General features: G+C 42.2%; 1 protein-coding gene across 4 annotated transcripts in view; it reads right to left on the bottom strand.

Annotated features, from left to right (window-relative positions):
- Nucleotides 1-13,823: 13,823 nt before the first annotated feature.
- LOC142587025 (uncharacterized) overlaps nt 13,824-22,492 on the bottom strand; it is a 33,521-nt gene continuing 24,852 nt past the window's right edge. For 3 of the 4 annotated variants that reach the window (XM_075697908.1, XM_075697910.1, XM_075697911.1), the window contains exons 4-5: nt 17,281-17,322; nt 13,824-14,029 (exon numbers count right to left, since the gene is read on the bottom strand). In XM_075697908.1, coding sequence (XP_075554023.1) covers nt 13,869-14,029; nt 17,281-17,322 — 203 coding nt within the window. In that variant the 3' untranslated portion in view covers nt 13,824-13,868. The remainder of the gene's footprint in view (nt 14,030-17,280; nt 17,323-22,492) is intronic. The other variant, XM_075697909.1, reaches the window with a different exon arrangement.

Below are 22,492 nucleotides of genomic sequence, written 5' to 3'. Positions count from 1 at the left end.
GCGAAGCAGAACTTCGTGCATGTAATGTCTAAGTAGTATTCATCTTCTTACAAGCGAACACTCGTAGCAATACCAGAGGTGTTATAAAGATATTTGGTGTCGAAACTAACCCACTCACAGCGTACTTGCGCGCAACCCAACCTTTTTTCTGGAAAAGCACTTTATTCCGGGTAAGTACTCCTCCCCATATTTCTCATCTTTCTTGCCCCTTCTTGATAACTGTAGAGTAGCGTAGTCAAAATCTTTGAGCTTTGACAACTATTAAATTTCCGAGCCATGGTGCCAATTACTATGATGTTGCACTTTGTCTTGAATCAAGTATGCCCAAGATCACTTAAGGCAGGAATATAGTTTTACCGTTTCTTGTTTGGAAGATAACATCATTTGTACCAAGATAATAAATTGTTGTTTTCCTCTTTGCGAAGAGATTACATTTATCCAGGTTGTATAAGGTTGTTTTCGAAAGAAAATGCGCATAAATTTTGTTGAAACACTAGTTTTTTTATATTTCCGATGCCGGAGCGTTTGATGCGAATTTAATACGAGACAGAGCCTGAAAGGTAGCATAGATTTGGACGTTAGCAGTTGCTTCTGAAGACGTTGATGATGTCTGTATAAGCAATTTTCTTTAAAACGTGTCGGCACGCAGGTAGGTAAGGTTCGACAATGTCCACATTGCTTCCGGTAAATGTGGCGCAGTAGAAGTGGCACTAGAAGATAGAGAGGTTGCCTCCGTGTTCGCAATAGCGACTCATGTTTCGTGACAACCAGTCACGTGTAGGCCAACCTTTGTAGCAGTTCCTCATCACTCAGCATCCCCGATGAAATTTCTTGGGAGCGCGGAAGGCTTGAAGGCGTACTGCCGAAGATGAATAACGAGACTTAATCCCTTGCAGAAAAAAATGTTCAGCGCTGTCCACACAATCTAGACTGGTGGAGCGCTCGGGATCTCTTGACAGGGTTTTGGCCTTGGCTGGGAGTTTGTGCGGGGTACATTTGACCGTGAACTGACAGCGCCCGAGCTCAACGCGAATTTTTTCCACTCGAGGGGACATGATGTCTAGGTCCAGTCGAGGGAAGCTGCTTGGCTAATCGCAGGAGGTCGGTCTAAACCTTGAACTTATCAAACTTCTGGACAGCCCATGCAATGACCAGCGCCTCTTCTTCGATTGATAGCGGGCTGCACGCTACCACTCCTCGTTCCAGAGTCGGTTGTTTCAGCTAAAGGACAAAACTCCGCCCATGGGAGCTGACATTAGCGGACACTGATGGTTGGAATTCTCGTTTGTACCTGGCCATGCATGAGCGTCAGGCAAGCACTTTCTTCTCAGAGATTTCCCTTGCTCGAGCAGTATCCCACGTCTAAACGGTGTCCCTATTGAAAATGAATCTTATAGGCACCGTGGTGGCCGAACACTTTGGCGAAAAGTGTCCAACATTGTTGAGCTACCGCAAGAAATCTTCCACACCTGTACCATCTCCTGGAGGTTCAATATTTGCGATAGCAGTGACTAGTGACTTTGACAGTGTCAGATGCGATGCCATGTAGTTGACGACAACTACCAAGAAATTGACCGACGATTCGTGATGCTACCGCTTTACACATAGGTTACAGGTCGCTCTTCAATCGGAACACATGCAGCGTGAGTCATGTTCTTAACTGTAGCAACAGCACGAACCTTGTAGTCTGTTTCAAGGCTGCTCGCGGTGCTTGTTCTCGCTGTATCCGGAAGCTACCTGAAACAGGCAGGCCGCTATCATTTCTGTTTTGTATGCCATGGCGTCGACATTGAGGAAGCCGGCTGCGAGTTTCCATTCTGCAATTTTTACTCGTTTCCTTCGGCCTTGTTCTGTGTAGCTTGAGTCAGCGGCACCACAAGCGTCAGTTTTGGGTTGCGACAAAGCTGGTGCGATGAGCGAGCGTCCAGCGAACCCGTGATCATCTGGTCGCGTATGAGATAAGGAACGACTGCTACTGACCATTACTTGTACTTTTTCGCTATATTTTGTAGTGATTTGCGGAACGTTAGCAGCGCTGCACTGGCCATTGCGCTTATGGCGCTGGGACCGACTAGACTGGTGCACTTATTTGAGCGGATGCATGATGTACCCCATGAACGCCTCTTTGACTGCTTCGAAGGAGTATCGGGCCTCGGTGTCAGTCATGGGGAAAGTTAGAATGACCCACACTTGAGTATTCATATAAAACGGGAGCGTGCAGACCATCGTATTGCCGTAAGCTGCGGTAAAGCCCTATGCAAACACATAGTCCAACAATTAGCATAGCATGCTGGCTCCTACCTCGCCTCTTCGAGCGTGAAGGGCATAGGAGAGTGAAGTTTGCGCTTTCCGACAGAGTTGCGGTCAGCTCGGTGCTCAACTCTCCGACACCATCCCACTTGTGACGCAACCAATGGGTTTTGTGTGCACGAGGATCGAGCTAGCCTTAGCTGGCCTGCAATGAGGGACATCACAAAGTTATCGCTGTTGGTTGAAGTGTTTACTTAGGCTTTACTTTTGACCGCGCAATGCATACAATTTGCACGCCGCCCCGATCAGGTCATTTTCGCCATGCATTTTGTGCCTTCTAGAGGTATCCGAGTGAATTAGTCTCACCTGAATTGCTTCGTTGGAATATTTGTCATTTTCGCCATGCATTTTGTGCCTTCTAGAGGTATACGAGTGAATTAGTCTCACCTGAATTGCTTCGTTGGAATATTTGTCATGTTATTGTTAACTGAGTCATACAGCTGCGCGGAAACTTCGCGTTTGTGCATTGAGGAATGGTGATTTTAATTTCGTTATAGCTCAGTGGAAGAAAGATTTTTTTTTTAATTGCGGCATTCGTTTGGTCGCCTCGGTTGATTTAAGTATGCATGTGCATCTCAGTTCCAGCAAGGCTGTGCTATTTCGACTGGCTTGAAATGTCAAAGAGTTAGAAAGCTGTTATGAACTAGACGACCTTTCCACGACAGAAGACTACAGAAATTCTGAGAATTGTCTGCTAAGGCGTCAGCAATTGTGGCTCGGCTGTGACTTCGTTTTTCCTTACTTTTCCTTACTTATGCTGCCTCACATATGCACTCCTACCCATGGCCTTTCAGGCGGCCAAGAATGCTTAAGGTTCTTAGGGGAATCGTCAGAGTTTCTCGCTGCATCCAACCCTTTCAATGTAAACATACCAACTGTGCTTGAACGTCAAATGCCAGCGCGCCACGACGGAGCAGAGCGGTCGAAAGCAAACACCAGCTGCCATGTAACGCATGAGGCGATGCATGAGGGGAGAGCACATTACCGCTATGCCACGTCATCCCCCTTTTGCACTCGTAAGCATGCGTCTTCCTTGTCCACACAAGCTCTCGAATGCGTTCGCACTGTGCCTTGGTAAAGCCCAATGAAACCGTGTCAAGTGTGTCAACATCCTCGCTTTCACGCGAAATGTTCACAATGCGAAGGGCACTCAGCAACGCAATATTAAACATTGTCCCACCCCGAAATCTAAACTTGGCCCACATGCAAATTTCAAGTTGGCCCAAACAACAAACGGTATCTTCCAATCAAGAAACGGTAAAACTATATTCCTGCCTTAAGTGATCTTGGGCATACTTGATTCAAGACAAAGTGCAACATCATATTAATTGGCACCATGGCTCGGAAATTTAATAGTTGCCAAAGCTCAAATATTTTGACTACGCTACTCTACAGTTATAAAGAAGGGGCAAGAAAGATGAGAAATATGGTGAGGAGTACTTACCCGGAATAAAGTGCTTTTCCAGAAAAAAGGTTGGGTTGCGCGCAAGTACGCTGTGATTGGGTTAGTTTCGACACTAAATATCTTTATAACACCTCTGGTATTGCTACGAGTGTTCGCTTGAAAGAAGACGAATACTACTTAGACATTACATGCACGAAGTTCTGCTTCGCCAATTAGGCACAACGCTGTATATATAGACTTCTGCCTTTCTGTTACCTTCTAAATAATTTTCTAATGATCCGCGTGAGGTCGAAACTTTCGTGGTTTTATTCCGATAAGCAGATGGTTTCGAATCCATAGAATAAACATGGACGCCAGAATTTTCAATGATGACTCCAGTTTGAAAAATATATCTTCTGATTGCTTTTCCCAATAAATGAAAATGCTACTTGTATTTCTGTTGTGGAACGTGTTTTTGACAGGCGAGGCTTAGCGTAAACTTTGAGTGCAGCTTTTCTGCGTCTATTACAGCTCAATTTCCTTTACCTTTTCTCATTTGTCACATAAAGGAAAATAAATTCAAAACACTAAATGTTTTGTGAAATACAATTCGGCAGCGCAAAAGCAAGTTATTCTGAAAATTCTTAGTGAAAATAAGTTGTAAGGCGTAAAATACCTTATGGAACATATAACGTGACTACCTTTGAAGCATAAGTGCAAATTGTATTCCCACGTGTAGGTATCTTCAGTGCGTGCCGAAATGTCCTGCGAAATCGAAATAGACCACAGCATTCTGCGATTCCTATACGGCTCCGGACTCATTCAGTGAAACAGCGGCAACCTTCCACAGTGAAATTGATTCTGCTTCAACAATGCGCCGTTAAGACTACGAAGCGATTTCCTCTTCCGTGTTTCTTTCAAGGTATTGTGCTTTCCTTAATACGGGGAACTTACCAGAAAGAACAGCAGTAATCAGGTGGTTTGCAAGGGTGGCCGCAGGGGGGGGGGGCGGATTGATGGGATTTCGCCTGTTAAGAAATTCGATAACTTTAGTAAGAAGGGTAAACTACTTAATTATTCATTTACGATGTAAATTTAATTTTTTCACAGTACAGAAACACTTGTGTGGTAGATTAATTATTTCTTGGGGTTTTTCTTTTTTTGATGTACCAATTTTTTTTCCGCATTGCACCTTTATGCAGCCCGTAGAATTGCAACTACGTGCATGCACCAACTTAATACTTTGAGACTTCCCATGTCGTAGTAGGCAAGATTGTTTAGTGAAAATCTGCAGCTTTTTCAAACCTATTATTCAAGACTGCTTGACAAAAGGTCACAATAGAAGGTTTGATAGGGCAATGCATTCACAGCCAGCACCGGTTTTTCGGCAGGATTTGCTGTTTAAACCACAGGTTACATGAATGATGCAGTTTTATCGATTTCGTAATCAACTGTACTGACCTGCGGCTATTTGGTTTGAAACCATTTTCTTATTAAGGCAAAACAAAACGCCATATCTTTGTCATGCTGGTACACATAATGCGCGAAACGCACTGAATTTTTGCGCTTATAAAGGAGGCACTTTTTAGAGCTAAAATCTTAGAGCCCTTACCTACGATGAGCCCTGGTGTGCCTCGTCCTCCCTCGGCGTAGCCGAGAGAACGACCGCAGCGAACGATGCAGTTGCGAACGTGGAGCGTAGCGGCGGCTTAAATATGGCGAGAGCAAACGACGCTAGGCGGAAAGCGGAGCAAGCCACATTGAAGCACGACCACGTGGAACTCACGTCCACGCATCAGTGGCAGCGGCTCCACCGGCCATTGGAGGGAAAGAAAAGAAAGAACCAGAAAGCTCAGCTTCGCGCATAGCGTTCGCCGCAAGCGTTTCCCGGAAACAACTTCGACTGCATAAGGTGCATTTCCCGGGAAGCAGCAAATTTGTGACCGGTATATATGCAGCGCCGCCCGTCGTGGTTTGGCCAGTCGGTGCGCTGATCGGTGTGACGTCTCAATGTATCACGAAATGAAAAAAATCTATCAAGCTACGCTCAAATTCCGCATTCTGGTGCGTTGTAATTGTCGGTAATTCTTTCCTTTTGTGTTAAAGGCACTAAAAGCAGGTATAGATAGTTATTACCTAAGCCAAAAAATTATTTTTAGGTCATCACATCAATTTATTTCCCTAATGGATGCGCACTGGTGAACACAACAATTGTTAAATGGAAATCTAAATGCAATTTGCTGCCGCAGCTAGGTGGGCTTTATAGAATGTTTCGTAATGGCGCCTGTGAAATTTGAGTAATTTGATCGACAGCATTGAATTGCATTGAAAAACGTTTCCCTTACAATTCTTATACGATCAACATTAGGTACCGTCTCAAATGACGACTGAGCTATAGCTATTGAAATATTTGACAATTTTTCACGGATAGGAGGCCTTGGAGGCATGAAGGTTTGACTGGTTGTATCGTCGAAATCGGCGTTGCGGACTTATTGAACAAAAAGTCAAAAATTTGCGCTTTTGACGACTAGGCAAATTACCATTTAAATGGCAGCAGCAGTAAAGACACGGAAGTCTCTACCGTTTTGTCACTTTTCCAGTCCGATGCATAGTCTGCTTTAACGCTGTCGCAAACAAAGGCTCAGAAGTGCGAGGTATTTTCATTATTGTGTCTAATATAAAAGGGAAATTCATTTCCTTCAAACTTGGTTGCTTTTGTCCATCAGTGCTTCCACAACACATGTATTCCTTCCAATGGGGAGGTGTTTTCTTTTGCACAAAAACGCAATATCAGTTTCTAATGAAGCGAAAATCAGACATCCACCCGTTCGCAGCAGTTGGTACACAGGAAATTCATACGGGGTCCCCGAAAGAAAAGCGTCGGAGCTGAAGAAAAATTCCTCCTGGTTCGGGATCCGAACCCGGAACCACCGCCTTTCCGGGGCAGCCGCTCTACCATCTGCGCTAACCTGGCGGCTAGCAGATGGCAGGGCGAATCGAATTTGTTAACAACTCAAAGCAAACGCAACAGTTTGACGTAACAGACGACTAATTATACGTCAATATCGGTTTCTGATCAATATTCAACCGAATTTTTGCTGACTGCCTCTTACCTCACCATTTCAACACTGCCTACATAAGTGCCCATATTCATTACTGCACCACAATGTAGAACTCGTTACATTAGAACTCGCCAATAGTGACGGCACACAAGAAGAAATACAGACAGGACTCAATACAGACAGGACTAGCGCCTTGTCCTCTCTGTATTTCTTCTTGTGTGCCGTCACTATTGGCGCTTCACCTATTGAAAACCAATGTAATGTAGCAGCATACAAGACGGTGTGCAGCTGCAAACATGTTCGATAAACGTTTCGTCAAGAACCCCTTCGGCATTTAGTGTTCTCTGTGCGGCCGGTTGTGGCACAAGAACGGCCTAAAGCCCCTTCTGGAAACGCACTCTCGTGTTGTGACAGAAGCGTTTCAAGCGGACGTGTCTACATTCGTCGTGTGTCGGACCTGTATGCAGCCTATGCGGCGGGATGGCATCCCAAACTTCGCAACCGCGAATGTATTGCCGCCTAAACCTCCCCAGTTACTTAAGCTCGATCTGGTCGCTGAGCGGCTAGTGCCACCAGGGCAGCCCTTCCTACTGATACGTCGCCTCCTCTACGGTGACACTGGGCAGTTTGGCATCAAAGGTCTTATCGAGAACGCGCCAATTGACGTGGATGCTACCGAGCCGATGTTTCCACGTGATGCGGAACAGGACCATGTCATCTGTGTACTCATAAAACGCAAGTTCATTTACAACAGCGTGTACATTAGGGGCATGATCAAGAAATCGAACCTTCTGCCTTGGTGAACGTTCCTATAAAAGTCCTCCCCCTATGGTTTTACCGGATCAAAACCACTGAAGGGAACAATTAAGGTATCGTGTCATACCCTTAAAGGCGAAGCCTTAAGTGTCTCCCTATCTTTTCTTGCCCTCCTATAGATTTGTACCTACTGATCACGAATATGAAATTAAGGAAGAAGCATACCGCACGGCGGAGTAAGAACAATCCATGTTTTTTTATAAAAGTCAAAATTTTCTAAATTTTTCTAAATATGCAGGCAAGCAGTGGAATTGCTTGCCTGCACCTGTAGTTCTCATTTCTCCTAATGACGCCACTTTAGTCTGCCTGAAAAAAATACAAATAATAATGAATTATCCAACTTCATGGGGTATGAACGTCCGGCAGCATACGGTTTGTTAGGGCGTTTCGTCTTGTGGGTAAGTACCTGTGTCACCATTTAACGCGTTTAAATAACGAATAAACGTATACTACGTTACACTTGAATGGGGTTCCAAACAACGTCTCTTTCTCTGAGCCATCTTTTACGAGCTGCTCTTAGCTCTTTTTTTTTCTGAACGCGCCGGCGAGGGAGCTCACCGTATTGTAAACCTTTCTCTGGGCTTCTCTTTTATTTTGTTCTTTTTCTAGGTTGCGAGATGATCTACACTGTAATTTTAATTTTGACTTCATTTCAGGTAATAATATTTTCTCTGGTTACTGCCCATGTAACCGTGTCTACGCTTCGAACGGTCGGGTCTCTTTTTTTTCGAAACTGCAGAAATGTTTCTTTTTGTAGTGTGAGTTGGAAATATATAACACTTATTGATATGTTCTCTGGAAACGACCTATATAAAGGTGCCTAATTACCTCTTCTATACACACCCACAGAATTTCACAATGTTATATTTGTGCGAACTCACCCCATGTCAAATCATTTGAGGGACTGTGGCAATGTAACAAATAAATAATGTATAGATTTAAAAATATTACTGTGGTTTCACGTGCTAGGGTCACAACTTAATTACGAGGTACGACGTGATGGGAGACTCCCAATTATTGGGACCACTTGCGAAAATAAATAAATCAACATCTCGATCCAATCTGTTATTTTAATCTAAAAAATGACACTGAGAATGTTTTGCGCACACTGAACGAAAACAAAATTTTACGGAATGAAGTCGAACCAACTAGCCCGTCTTTCAGTATTAATGAGACTGACGCTACATATACGCAAGGCTCTCTTGTGCGTTTATCATTACCTGCATTTATTTATTTATTCCTTCCTCTCTTCACTACTTATGTACTCTTATGATCCTTTCCGATTAGATCAAGATGATAACCCACCGGTAACTAGGAGAACGCAGGAGAAAATGGTTTTTAAAGCCTACGAAGCACACCAACCTGATCACTCCGAATTCGCAGTCCGTTATCCTAAAGATTTTCTTTTCATGTGCTCTGTCTTCAAAGTTACCTACTTGGAGGGTAAGTGTACTAGAGCATTCGGATTGCATATTGGAGACACCTGTTTCACTGTCATGTGGCCACCTGGTCGCGCGCGTAATCATTTTCCTAGCGCATCGAGAGATTTGTCGTGGCGGGGTCTTTGACACCTTGACGGAACTTCACACCTAGTTCTGGGTCTCACGCACCCGACACGCGGTCAACGAGTGCTTAGACAATGCGTGATACGTGCATGGTTCAACCTCAAGGCTTCGGGTGCGCAGGCCCGGATCATGCGGGCAAGTCCTACCGTCTCTAAATTACTGGCGTTGACTTTGCCTGACCAGGTTGTGCGACAAGATGCAGTAGTGTTAATGTGCAGGAGGTGCTCTTCGCGTGAGAACTAGTTATGGCAATTCTCCTCGAAAATGTGGTTGGCATCACTTCGAAAGCTTTTCATTGGGACCTTTCAGCGATTCTGTGCAAGACGTGCGCAACATCACGATTAGTGGCCTCAAACAGCTCTACTACATTGAGCAAAGATGCACGTGTGCAATGTCCAAGCTTTAGTAGCTAAAGAGCGACGAAGTGAGGCAGTATTGAATTCAATTTTATTTACATAGCTCAATTTACAAATAAATGGAATTCCGAAAATGCACATGAATTCCTAGGCTGAGGCTAATTGAAATTCATTTAACTTTAACTATCAAAGAACAGCATGCCAGACAACAACAGACTAATGATAGAAAAAACAATATTTTCACTGGCATTATAACACTTGAATAGAAATTATAACACGCTTATTACGACGGAATTCTATATGAAACGTATCCTGCATTTATACAGGTGAGTTTCACAACATTAGCACTGATATTCTTGCAATTGTACAAACAACACTTTCAGGTATGTACCGAGCTTAGGGTATAACACGATTATACATGGTAATCAATACGAAATGGTTTGTTGTGATGAAAAATGTTTTTAGCAGTTAATATATTCGGCAGTTCTATATTGCCTGAGAAATGTATTTTCAGTGCTAAGAACTTCGTACGCTTTCTACTTCTAGTGAATGGTTGTTCCATACGGCGACGATATTAGCTGAAGCTTTCTCTTACCAGAGATATTTTTTACTTGCTGAGTGAAGCAGTTACGACATTCGCAATGGGTACATAAAAATGTGTAAGCAGACTGATTAGTTGGTGCTAATATTAGGATACACCATTAGTGCAGTTTTATAATAATTTATTGTGGTGAACGGTGTGATGTTTAGGCTTCGGAAGAGTGTTGGTGTATCTGCAGCATAGTTTGAATTGGTCATAAAGCGTATTGCTCCTTTTTCGAGTATTATCACTCGTTCTAGACATGTGCGGTATGTGCGACCCCAGGTAACTGAACAGTAACTTAAGTCGTTATGAAATATGCTCAAACGAATTATTCGTAGCGTAGATATGCCAAATATGTCATGGCATTTGCCCAGGAGAAAACAAGCTTTACTAAGTTTTTTGCAGATTTCGTCAATGTGAGACTTCCAGTAAAAAGATTCGTAAAGTAGAACGCCAAGGTATTTTATAAAATTCACTCGTTATAGTGCTGAATTATTTATCATAGGCGTGCATGAGTGTTTATTCACAATTTTGTGTGGTGAATTAAAAACAACGTACTTGCTTTCTGTCTGTATAGCTTTAGTTTTCTTGAAAAGAACCACTTGTGAATAACATGAAGCTCTGAATTCCCACAAATCAATGTGTAGTCCAGAGAGTCTTGGGCACATATGAGAACTGTATCGTCAACATTCATAAATATTGAAAAGCTTTTTTACTGCGCAAGCAAGGCCCCTAATATATTTTGAAACAAAAAAACATTGGTCAAAGAACTGAGTGTTGAGGTATACCTACAGTTGTTTCAAGAAACTCGGACTGGGTGTAAGCTATTCACACTGTCTGTTTACTGTTTTGGAGATTAATTTATAGAAATCTAGGCACTTTCCAGGAAAACCATAGCATTGTAGTTTTTTAATAATATGCTGTCGTTCACAATGTTAGAAGCTTTTTATGTCATGATATATACCCACAACCGTTCTATTGTCATTTAAGTGGTTGTTAAGTTAAGATAAGGAAAAGACGGCTGTGTCAATAGATCTACAATTTCTAAACACATGCTAGCAGGGTGCAACAATACTTTGGTGTTCTAGGAAATACATAATTTGTTTGACTATTAGTTGTCCAATACTAAATTTGTTCTACTTAGGATGAAGATGGAAGAGTAGTTTTCTGAGATGTTTTTAACACCAGTCTTGTGTGTACGGATTCTTTGATAATTTCAGAAGGCCCTGATACCTACATATGTAAAAATATAGCGGAAATATTTTTTAAAGGTATCCAAAGGCATTTCTCTGTGTCCTCGACCACCCACAAAGGTATGTTGTCACAACCAACTGAACATTTGGCTGGCACAGCGTTGTCTAGAGTTACAATTTCACTAGCTGTTATGTCGGTAAATTTAAATGCATTAGTATTGCCAGGAGAGTATGTAATGTATTGTTCGTTCACAGCCGTATCCATTAACGGAAAACGTACTGTGCAAAAAGAGGTATTAAAGTTAAAAACGAGGGTGTTTGATGATACTTCGAGACGCTTGAAGTCATGGTGTAAGGGTTTGCTGCGGGGTTAAGAATGGAGTTTATAACACGCCACGTTATTCTGGAGTTACCCGAATTTTAATAGGTTGGTACAGTATTATTTTTTTACTCGATTGAGCGTTGTTACTTAATAACGAGCTAGTCTGAATGACTGTAGGAAATAATCATTGATTTCCTGCATTTTTACTTTTGAATGCCAAAAGCATTGCTTCTTAATTTGTTCTAAAATGTGTTTGTTCGACAACTGCTCGAGCCACGGCATAATTTGAAAGCAATTGCCGAGAGGTTGCCGTCGTATGTTGCTTTCGGGGGTGGCTCTTTAAGATTGTGAAGATGCACCTTCGCCAATTATTCCTAAAGTTGTAATAAACCAGCAGCAATGATCCATTTCCTCACTGAAAGTAGCGCGCTATTACAGTCAAAGCAAACCTGACGTTAACTCTCCTTCAAAAAAAGCGTACATTCTGACACCGTCTTATCTTTTGTCAGTTTGACGTCTAGTGTCTACAACTGAGGTGGTATGAGAAACAAGCAGAAACGAAACTGAACTTCTCGGTTTTTGGATCCAAAGGCAGCTTATAACAGAACTAACGTGAAAGCGATGGCTTCGTGAATATCTCCTGAAACTTGGGAGCTTTCACTCCCAAGAAGTATAAAAAAATCTCGGAAGAAGGAAACGCCACGTTGTGATTATTCAAAAAGATAAGGGTACCAAAATATATAAAAAACTGGTGTTGTGCGCAACCGCATAAATTGTACAGCTGGCATGGTACGTGCATGCAAAGTGAGAATACCCAGTGGCTTAAAGGTAGTTCGCTTTTTGCAGAGACAGTACGCTTTAGAGCTCTCCTTCTCTGTTCCCGGAGCGTGTTAAAACAAAGATGAAGACAACCACAGGGACGATGGTCTCAGCACAAGCAGCCCACTCATGTCACGCGACTAGTGACTAGTTCCAACGCACAGCAAGGACTGTTCTTCGCTGTTCTTTGGGCAACAAATCCCGTTCGCAATTACAGAAAGAAAGCATAGAGGCTAACCAGATCACCTTAAACCATATCAAATTCACAAACAATGTACTGTGCTGTTCAGAAGCAGGCTATCATGCTCTTCAAAATGTCGTTTTCTGAGCAAAAATATCCTAAATTTTTCGTGAACACGACGGAAGTAACTCTGCAGTCGTCAGAGTGTTGAGAGATTCTGTGAAAAATCAGGAATCGGCCCAATTAAATTTTGATCAACGAATCAGAGGGGATGTAAATGAAACTTTTTTGTGTTCGTAGTTGAACAGAAAAACTTATTTTGCCTTTTTGTTGTTTCATAATTTGTTCTACTAAAAGATATTGGCGTAGGGTAACCACCACTGGAGAAAACGGGGACACACCGATAAACGCACACACATACGTAAACACGCGCGCTGGTTCGCCCTATTCTGCGTCAGCTGCTTCTGAAGACTTTCATACAACGGACAGAAAGGCCTTCAGTAATACCATAGTTTAGTCTATTCGTGGAGCGGCTTTACTCTTTTGACTGGTAAAATGCGAAGAGATATCTGGATAGACAACCGAAGAACTCTAGTTAAGCGTTCCACGCCTCAAGAAGAGCTCCCTCCCCGACATTTTATGGTAACTGGGGAAGAGCAAAAAATATTGAATGCAGAGTAGAATAAAACACGCGACGAAAGCTATTGACTACATTTATGCGCGACCTCTTCTCCCAAAGACTGTAATCTTACAAGCAATAATCAGCCATGATTGCAATCAGACTAGGTTCCAATATCAAGGACAGTTCGATGCATTATGGGTACTTCTCGTGTTTTAAAGTCACCCGTATAAAAACTTCAATGATCGCCTAGAATCCTAAGGATATGTTAAAAGATTGTAAATGATTTGTAATCACCTTCATGTATTACAGTCATATAGGTAGGTTCTCGAATATATATTTTTTTCTGACTAAAGGATACAATTTGTGCAACGTGCGTACGCAAATGGTTTCTTGCCTAACTTTTCAAAAAGTTGGCATTTCAACTAGAGAACATGATGGCTTTTTTGCTTACTTAATACTGTTAGAGATTCTTTTTCGTTCAGGACAATGTTCCGAAAGTATTTTCGTATTTCCTACGGAGTCATGAATATTGAGTAATTTTCAATATATAGAAAAAAGGTCACGACAAGCACGGTAAAATGTTTTGCACAAACTGGAGACTATAAGATAATTGTCATTGGAGTTCACTTTATTTGAAATCGTTTGAAGTTTTTGTTTATGATTTCTTTCCTCGACTACTACCAGTGAGGGGACACTCGTTTATATTCTTCCCTGCTTCCTTGCTTTTCTTTTCCATTTCCTTCAAGCAAGATGTACTTTTGTGATCACCATCAATCCACATCCGGAGCACGAAATCTGCAGGAGCTTCAGGCTTATCTGGAAACAGAGTAGAATACAGCGAAAATTATGCTCATTAACAGTTCAAAGATAAGGTTGTCTCGAATTCCTTTCAGTTGGTACTTGCAATCTATATTCAGTTACACCAATTTAATAATTTGTATCACATGTAAAGATCTTTAAAATGTTCAAGATGAACATATTTCAGGCTGAACTAGATACTGATTGACAACACACGTGAAAAACTATATTTATCAATCATTCAAATTATTCGAGCCATTCTTGTTATTATAAGACATTTTCTTATTGCTAACGCATTGAATTGGAGCACAGGGTCATCGTGAGCCCGAAACTGAGATAAATCAAGCAAACTGCCATCTCAGGGAGGGAGCTAAGTTGTTTTCATCAGCTTTTTTTTCTGTGCGAATGAAGCAAAAGCCATTACAAGCGAACTATAAATGCCATAAGCTAGATGGTAGCTGGCGCCACGAAATGCGGAAAAATTGTTGACTGTCATTCTTGCCAGCCATTGCATTATCTCTCCATTTGAAAAGCACTGTCATTCTTGCAATTTTGTGCTTGTGAATATTTGAAAATGCTTAAAGGATTAGTTGTATATCTTTACGAGCTTGCGAAGTTCGTATGAAAGAAAAAACAGCAAAACCTATATTTTTCTGTAAAAGGAAATGCGTGCTCTAGAGATCTCAAAAAGCCGTGTCTTTCACTTACACATTTTGTGAATGCGATCATCGCACACAATTTGACGTTAAATGTGCGTGAAATTCAGTTCTCGCAAGTTTTTATTGCTCTGTGTGAGCAACACAAATATGAAAAATTGAGGCCGAACTCTTGGCCTTATCCGGTTGCGCGACTAGCCTAAGTAAAAATGACTGCTCGAGTGTGAGAAACACCCATCTGTCTAGATTATGTCGCATGGTTTCTGTCTTGCCGTTGAATTGGATATTTAAATTGTGCGTGCTGTTTGCACAATTTTCACGGCAAGCGTAGAAGAAACATCGCTATGATGTTTTTTTTTTCACAGAAATGACGGCTTCAAGTGAACACTTCCAAAGTTACGCGTAGAACCTCTCTACCACCCCCTCACCCAACTCCACCCCCCGAACACGCGTACACATACTGCGGTAAAAAACGCGCATCATCAGGCGTGTAGGGAGAGAATGAGACAACAACCTGTGACGTCGTTCAGAGACGGCTGTAAACGATGTTAAAAAATTTCCGAAAAATTGACGCAAACCATGTTTTCCGCACCGCAAAGCGTCTGGCAGCAAGGCGTAGAGAGCAGTGCGCTCCGAGCACTGCCAGTACACGTAAAGTATTTTCGTCCCGTCATCATCTCTCGGGCTCTTCCACGGTGACTGTAGAAGTTGCACCTTGCGCTCTCTCCCGAGTTCCGGTGCCCGCGCGGTTGAAGCAATCGAACGAGCAGGCTGGCAGGTAAAATGGGACGCGCGTGCGCAGTACGCGCTCTCGAACTTAGGCGCGCAGCGGTCAGAAGGCGTAGCGAGGCAGTGTAGTGGACGCTCCCGTGGTCTGTAGAATTTTGTCTTCGGCTGTAGATACTTCATTACCCTTGCTGGGATCACTTAGCGACTATCAAATGCAAGATGCAGTATACCGTGTAAGAAGCCGAAAACATACATAGCGTTTGCGGCAGTGACATTCCCATTTACTTGTGTGGCAGAATGGTGCTGCTCTTCGTGAGTAAAACGCCTCGACAGTGTCAACATTTGGACGAAAGAACTCCTCCTCCCGCTTACGCGTACTGCGGTAAAACACGCGCATCATGAGCTGTGTAGAGAGAGGATGACAGGATAACGTGTAAGGGCCTTTTCAGACAGCTGGCTTTGACTCGTTTTCTCGAAACGATGCTGTAGCTGCAATTGAATGATGACTTAACGCCACCTTGATTGATGAGAGACTCGCAAAGGCAGTGCGCGTCACCTAAATAGCCGCGAGATGTCCTAAGTTTTGCGTCTGGCCCAGTCTGCTTCAAGTTTGACGTCTGTGCAGCCTCACACAGCTTCGCGTTAGAAGGGCAAAAACGGGATTTGTTGCCCAAAGAATAGCGAAGAACAGTCCATGCTGTGCGTTGGAACTAGTCACTAGTCGCGTGACATGAGTAGGCTTCTTGTGCTGAGAACGTAGTCCCTGTGGTGGTCTTCATCTTTGTTTTAACACGCTCCAGGAACAGAGGAGGAAAGTTCTAAAGCGTACAGTCTCTGCAAAAGGCGAACTACCTTTAAGCCACTGGGTATTCTGACCTTGCATGCACGTACGATGGCATCCGTACAATTTATGCGGTTGCTCACTATACGAGTTCTTTTATATTTTGATATACTTATCTTTTAGAATAATCACAACGTGGCGTTTCCTTCTTCCGAGATGTTTTGATACTTCTTGGGAGTGAAAGCTCCCAAGTTTCAGGATATATTCACGAAGCCATCGCTTTCACGTTAGTTCAGTTATAAGCTGCCCTTGGATCCGAAAATTGAGAAGTTCAATTTCCTTTCTGCTTGTTTATTATACCGCCTCAGTTGTAGACACCAGACGTGAAACTGACAAAAGATAAGACGGTGTCAGAATTTACGCCTTTTTTGAAGAAGAGTTAATGTCATGTTTGCTTTGAGTGTACTAGTGCGCCACTTTCAGTAAGGAAAGGGTCAATTGCTGCTGGTTTAATACAACTTTCGGAATAATTAGCGAAGGTACATCTTCACAATCTTAAGGAGTCACCACCGAAAGCCACACACGACAATAACCTCTCGGCAATTGCTTTCCAAATTGTGCCGTGGCTCGAGCAGTTGTCGAACAAACAAATTTTCGAACAAATTAAGAAGCAATGCTTTTGGCATTCGATAGTAAATATGCACAAAATCAATGATTATTTCCTACAGTCATTCAGACTGGCTCGTTATTAAGTAACAATGCTCAATCGATTAAGGAAAAAGAATACTGTACCAACCTATTAAAATTCGGGTAATTCCAGGATAACGTGGCGTGTTATGATCTACAATCTTAACCCCCCTGCACACCCTTACACCATGACTTCAAATGCCTCGAAGTATGAATAAACACCCTCGTTTTGACCAATAATACCTGTATTTGCATAGTACGTTTTCCCTTAATGGATACAGCTGTGAGCGAACAATACATTACATACCCTCCTCGCAATACTAATACATTTAAATTTACTGACATAGGACCTAGTGAAATTGTAACTCTAGACAACGCTATGCCAGCCAAATGTTCAATTGGTTGTGACAACATACCTTTTTGGGGAGTCGAGGATTGAGAGAAATGCCTTTGCGTACCTTTAAAAAAATAATTCCGTTATCATTTTACACATGTACGTATCAGGACCTTCTGGAATTATCAAAGAATCCGTACACTCAAGGCTGGTTTTAAAAAAATCCCAGAAAACTACGGTTCCATCTCAATCCTAAGTACAAGAAATTTAGTAGTGGACAACTAATAGTCCAACAAATTATGTATTTCCTAGAACACTAAAGTACTGTTGCACCCTGTTAGCATGGGTTTAGAAAAGGTAGGTCTACTGACACAGCCGTCTTTTCCTTATCTGAACATAACAACCACTTAATTGACAATAGAACGGTTGCGCGTATATATCATGACATAAAAAAAGCATTTACCAATGTGAACGACAGCATAATATTAAAAAAAACTAGAATGCTGTGGTTTTCCTAGAATGTGCCTAGATTTCTATAAAATAATCTCCAAAACAGTAAGCAGACAGTGGGAATAGCTTACACCCAGTCCGAGTTTCTTGAAACAATTGTAGGTATACCTAACACTCAGTTCTTTGACCAACGTTTTTCTCAAAATATATTAGGGATCTTCCTTGCCTTGTAAAAAACTTTTCAATATCTATAAATGCTCACAATACAGTTCTCACATGTGCCCATGACTCTCTGGACTACACATTTATTTGTGGGAATTCGAAGTTTCATGTAATCCACAAATGGTTCTCGTCAAGCAAACTAACGCTAAACAGACAGAAAGCAAGTATGTTGTTTTTAACTCACCACACAAAATTATGAATGAAGACTCATGTGCGCTTATAATAAATAATTCAGCACTATAACGAGTGAATTTTATAAAATACTTTCGCGTTATATTTTACGAATTTTTTTCGGGAAGTTTCATGAAGGCAAAATCTGCAAAAACTTAGTAAAGCTTGTTTTCTCCTGTTCAAATGCCATGACATATTTTGCATACCTACATTACGAATAATTAGTTTGAGCATATTTCAAAAGAACTTAAGTTACTGCTCAGTTACGTGGTGTCGCACAAACCGCACATATCTAGAACGAGTGATAATACTTGAAAAAGCAGCAGTATGCTTTATGACAAATTCAAACTATGCTGCACATATGCCAAAACTCTTCCGAAGTCTAAATATTATGCCGTTCACCACAATAAATGATTATAAAACTGAACTAATGGTCTATCCTAATATTAGCGCCAACTAATCAGTCTGCTTACACATTTTTATGTTCCCACTGCAAATGTCGTAACTACTTCACTCAGCAAATAAAGAATATCTCTGGGAAGAGAAAGCTTAAGCTAATATCGTCGCCGTATGAAACAACCATTCACTAGAAGTAGAAAGCGTACGAATTTCTTCTTAGCAATGAAAATACATTTCTCAAGCAATATAGAACTACCGAATATATTAACTGCTAAAAACATTTTTCATCACAACTAACCATTTCGAATTGATTACCATGTATAATCTTGTTGTACGCTAAGCTCGGTACATACATGAAAGTGTTGCTGGTACAATTGCAAGAATATCAGTGCTAATTTTGTGAAACCCACTTGTATAAATGCAGAAAAAGTTTGAAATAGGATTCCGTAGTAAAAGCGTGTTATAATTTCTTTTCAAATGTTATAATGCCAGTGAAAATATTGTTGTTTCTATCATTAGTGTGTTGTTGTCAGACGTGCTGTTCCTTGATAATTAAAGTTAAATGAATTTCAACTAGCCACGGAGTAGGAGTTCGGGTGCATTTTCGCAATTCCATTTATTTGTAAATTGAGTTATGTCGATAAAACTGAGTTCAATACTGCATACTGCTTCACTTCGTCGGCCTTTAGCTACTGGAGTCTGGACACCTACACACGTGCAGCTTTGCTAAATGTAGTAGAGCTGTCTGAGCCCATGAATCGTTATGTTATGCACGTCTTGCACAGAATCGCTTAAAGGCCCTAATGAAAAGCTTTTGAAGTAATGCCAACCACATCTTCGAGGAGAATTGCCATAACTGGTGCACACGTGAGCAGCACCTCCTGCACATTAACTCTACTGCATCTTGTCGCACAACCTGGTCAGGCAAAGTCAACGCCATTAATCTAGAGACGGTGGGACTTACCCGCATGATCCGTGCCTGCGCACCCGAAGCCTTGAGGTTGAACCATGCACGTATCACGCATTGTCTAAGCACTCGATCACCGCGTGTCGGGCGCGTGAGTCCCAGAACATGGTGCGAAGTTCCGTCAAAGTGTCAACAACCTCGCCAGGCTAAATCGGTCGATGCGCTTGCAAAATGATCCCGCACGCGACCAGGTGGGCACATGACAGGAAAACAGGTGTCTCCAATATAGAATCCGAATGCTCTAGTACACTTAACTTCCAAGTAGGTAATTTTAAAGAGAGCGCAGATGAAAAGAAAATCTTTAGGATAACGGACTGCGAATTCGGAGTGATCAGGTTGGTGTGCTTCGTAGGCTTGAAAAACGATTTTCTCTTGCGTTCTCCTAGTTACCGGTGGGTTATCATCTTGATCTAATCGGAAAGGATCATAAGAGTACATAAGTAGTGAAGAGAGGAAGGAATAAATAAATAAATGCAGGTAATGATAAACGCACAAGAGAGCCTTGCGTATATGTAGCGTCAGTGTCATTAAGACTGAATGACGGGCTGGTTGGTTCGACTTCATTGTGTGAAATTTTGTCTTCGTTCAGTGTGCGCAAAACTTTCTCAGTGCCATTTTTAGATGAAAATAAAAAATTGGACCGGGATGTTGATTTATTTATTTTCGCAACTGGTCCCAATACGTAGGAGTCTCCCATCACGTCGTACCTCGTAACTAAATTGTGACCCTAGCACGTGAAACCACAGAAATATTTTTAAATCTATAGAATATTTATTTGTTACGTAGCCACAGCCCCAAAACGAAATACAATGGGCTGGCTTCGCACAAATATAACATTGTGAAATTGTGTGGGTGTGTATAGAAGACATAATTAGGCACCTTTGATGATGATGATGATATGTAGTGTTTAATGGCGCAAGGGCCAGGTTTGGCCAAAGAGCGCCATGACAAGTGGTGATGTTGACGATGTATTATGGAGATGTGACTTGGCTGTAAAGTGGCCTAAAAATTGTCGCTGTAAAGTGCGTAAAATCTATGTGCTATAAAATTATGGCGATGACTAATGACGATTACTATGAACATTAAAATCCATCGTAAATGAATGATGCAGAATAAAAGATATAAGAGATAGTAAAATTACCTGGAGCACTGCTGCCTCACCGGAGCCCTTGGAACACAAGGGCCTAGAGGCGCGTGCTATACGAAAGAGATATCGTAGCGGCATCCTCTGAAGAGAGGACCCGCTACGAACATGTGGGGCTAAAAACATGCAGGACAACATCTTTCAGGAAATTTAGTACTCTGTTGGTGTCAAATAAAGGTTCTGGGCCGAGTAGCATTACAGGATGTAGGGGGATGTGCTGCCGGTATGCTAGGGAAAAATGTTTCCTTCTTTCAGATTCGGCTGCCCGACACTCCAGGAGGACGTGGAGGACGGTCAGCCTCTCCCCGCATCTACCGCAGGTTGGAGGATCATTTTCAGTGAGTAAAAAATTATGTGTGCCAAATGTGTGTCCTATTCTTAGACGACAGAATAGGACATCTGTCCGGCGTGATTTTGTTACGGAGGGCCAAGAACCTAATTGTGGCTTTATCACGTGCAGTTTGTTGTTTACTTCTGCGTCCCACTTACGTTGCCAGTGGTTTCGCAGTTTCCTTCTTAAAAAAGGCTTCAGGTCTGTGACAGGGAGCGAAGCGGTAGGATTAACTGTATGCAATGAAATTGATGTGGCCATCTGGTCTGCTAGAACGTTACCCTCAATGCCTCTATGTCCAGGCACCCAGCATACAATGACATGCTGGTTAGACATATACGCTCTACAGAGAATGGAATAGAGCTCAGTAATTACGGGGTTTCTTTGTTTACAGTGTGACTTCAAGGCTTTCACGACGCTTAGGGAGTCTGTAAATAAAATTGTTTTTTGAATATTTGATTTTCTAATATGTTTCACAGCCGACAATAGTGCATGGGCCTCAGCCGTAAATATACTTGTTTCAGGGTGCAGTACACCGGATTCCGAGAAGGATGGACCAATGGCTGCGTAGGACACCCCGGCATGCGACTTAGAAGCGTCTGTGTAAAACTCTGTGCACGAGTACTTGTACTGGAGCTCCAAGAAATGCATTTTGATATGTGTCTCTGGCGCATGTTTAGTGACCTCTACAAAGGATGTGTCACACTCTATCAGCTGCCACTCCCAGGGCGGTACTAGCTTAGCTGGAGGCATTAGGCGTTGTTCGAGAATTGGGACATCCATTTCCTTGCTAAGTTCTCTTGCACGCAGTGAGAAAGGAAGTCTCATAGAGGGTCTGTTATTAAAAAGTGTTTCACACGTGAAGTCGTTAATGGTTGTAAAACACGGATGTTCCTTATTAGAGCGAACCTTGAGAAAATACGTTAAGCTGATGTTGGTTCGCTGAAGATGGAGTGGCCACTCATTTGACTCTACATATAAACTTTCAACAGGGCTTGTCCTAAATGCGCCAGTGGCCAGACGGATACCCAGATGGTGTACGGGATCTAACATCTTAAGCGCGCTCGATGCGGCAGAGTGGTATACTACGGCACCATAATCTAACCGTGATCGAACTAGGCTCCAGTAAATATTCAGTAAACACTGTCTGTCGCTCCCCCACGTTGTGTGGGATAGTACTTTAAGTATGTTCATTGTTCTAAGGCATTTTTCTTTAACATGTTTTAAGTGAGGAATGAAAGTGAGCCTGGAGTCAAGAATAACACCTAGGAATTTGTGTTCTTTGTTGACAGGAATTTGTTGTCCGCCCAGTTCTACACAAGGATCTGCGACCAGGCCTCTCTTTCTTGTGAAGAGAACACAAGAACTTTTGTGGGGGTTGACCTTAAATCCGTTTTGGTCTGCCCATTTGGACACTTTGTTTAAGCCCTGCTGTACCTGTCTTTCGCATACTGTGAGGTTGCAGGATTTGAAGCCTATTTGTATATCGTCTACGTATACGGAATAAAAGATGGCAGGTGGTAGTGAAGCACGTAGTTTGTTCATCTTAACAATAAAGAGAGTGCAGCTGAGCACGCCTCCCTGGGGTACACCAGTTTCCTGGGTAAAGG

The sequence above is a fragment of the Dermacentor variabilis genome, chromosome 7 (genome assembly GCF_050947875.1).
Source record: "Dermacentor variabilis isolate Ectoservices chromosome 7, ASM5094787v1, whole genome shotgun sequence".
NCBI lineage: Eukaryota > Metazoa > Arthropoda > Arachnida > Ixodida > Ixodidae > Dermacentor > Dermacentor variabilis.
Note: the sequence above shows the minus strand (reverse complement) of the source record. Positions and strands in the feature narration are given on the sequence as shown.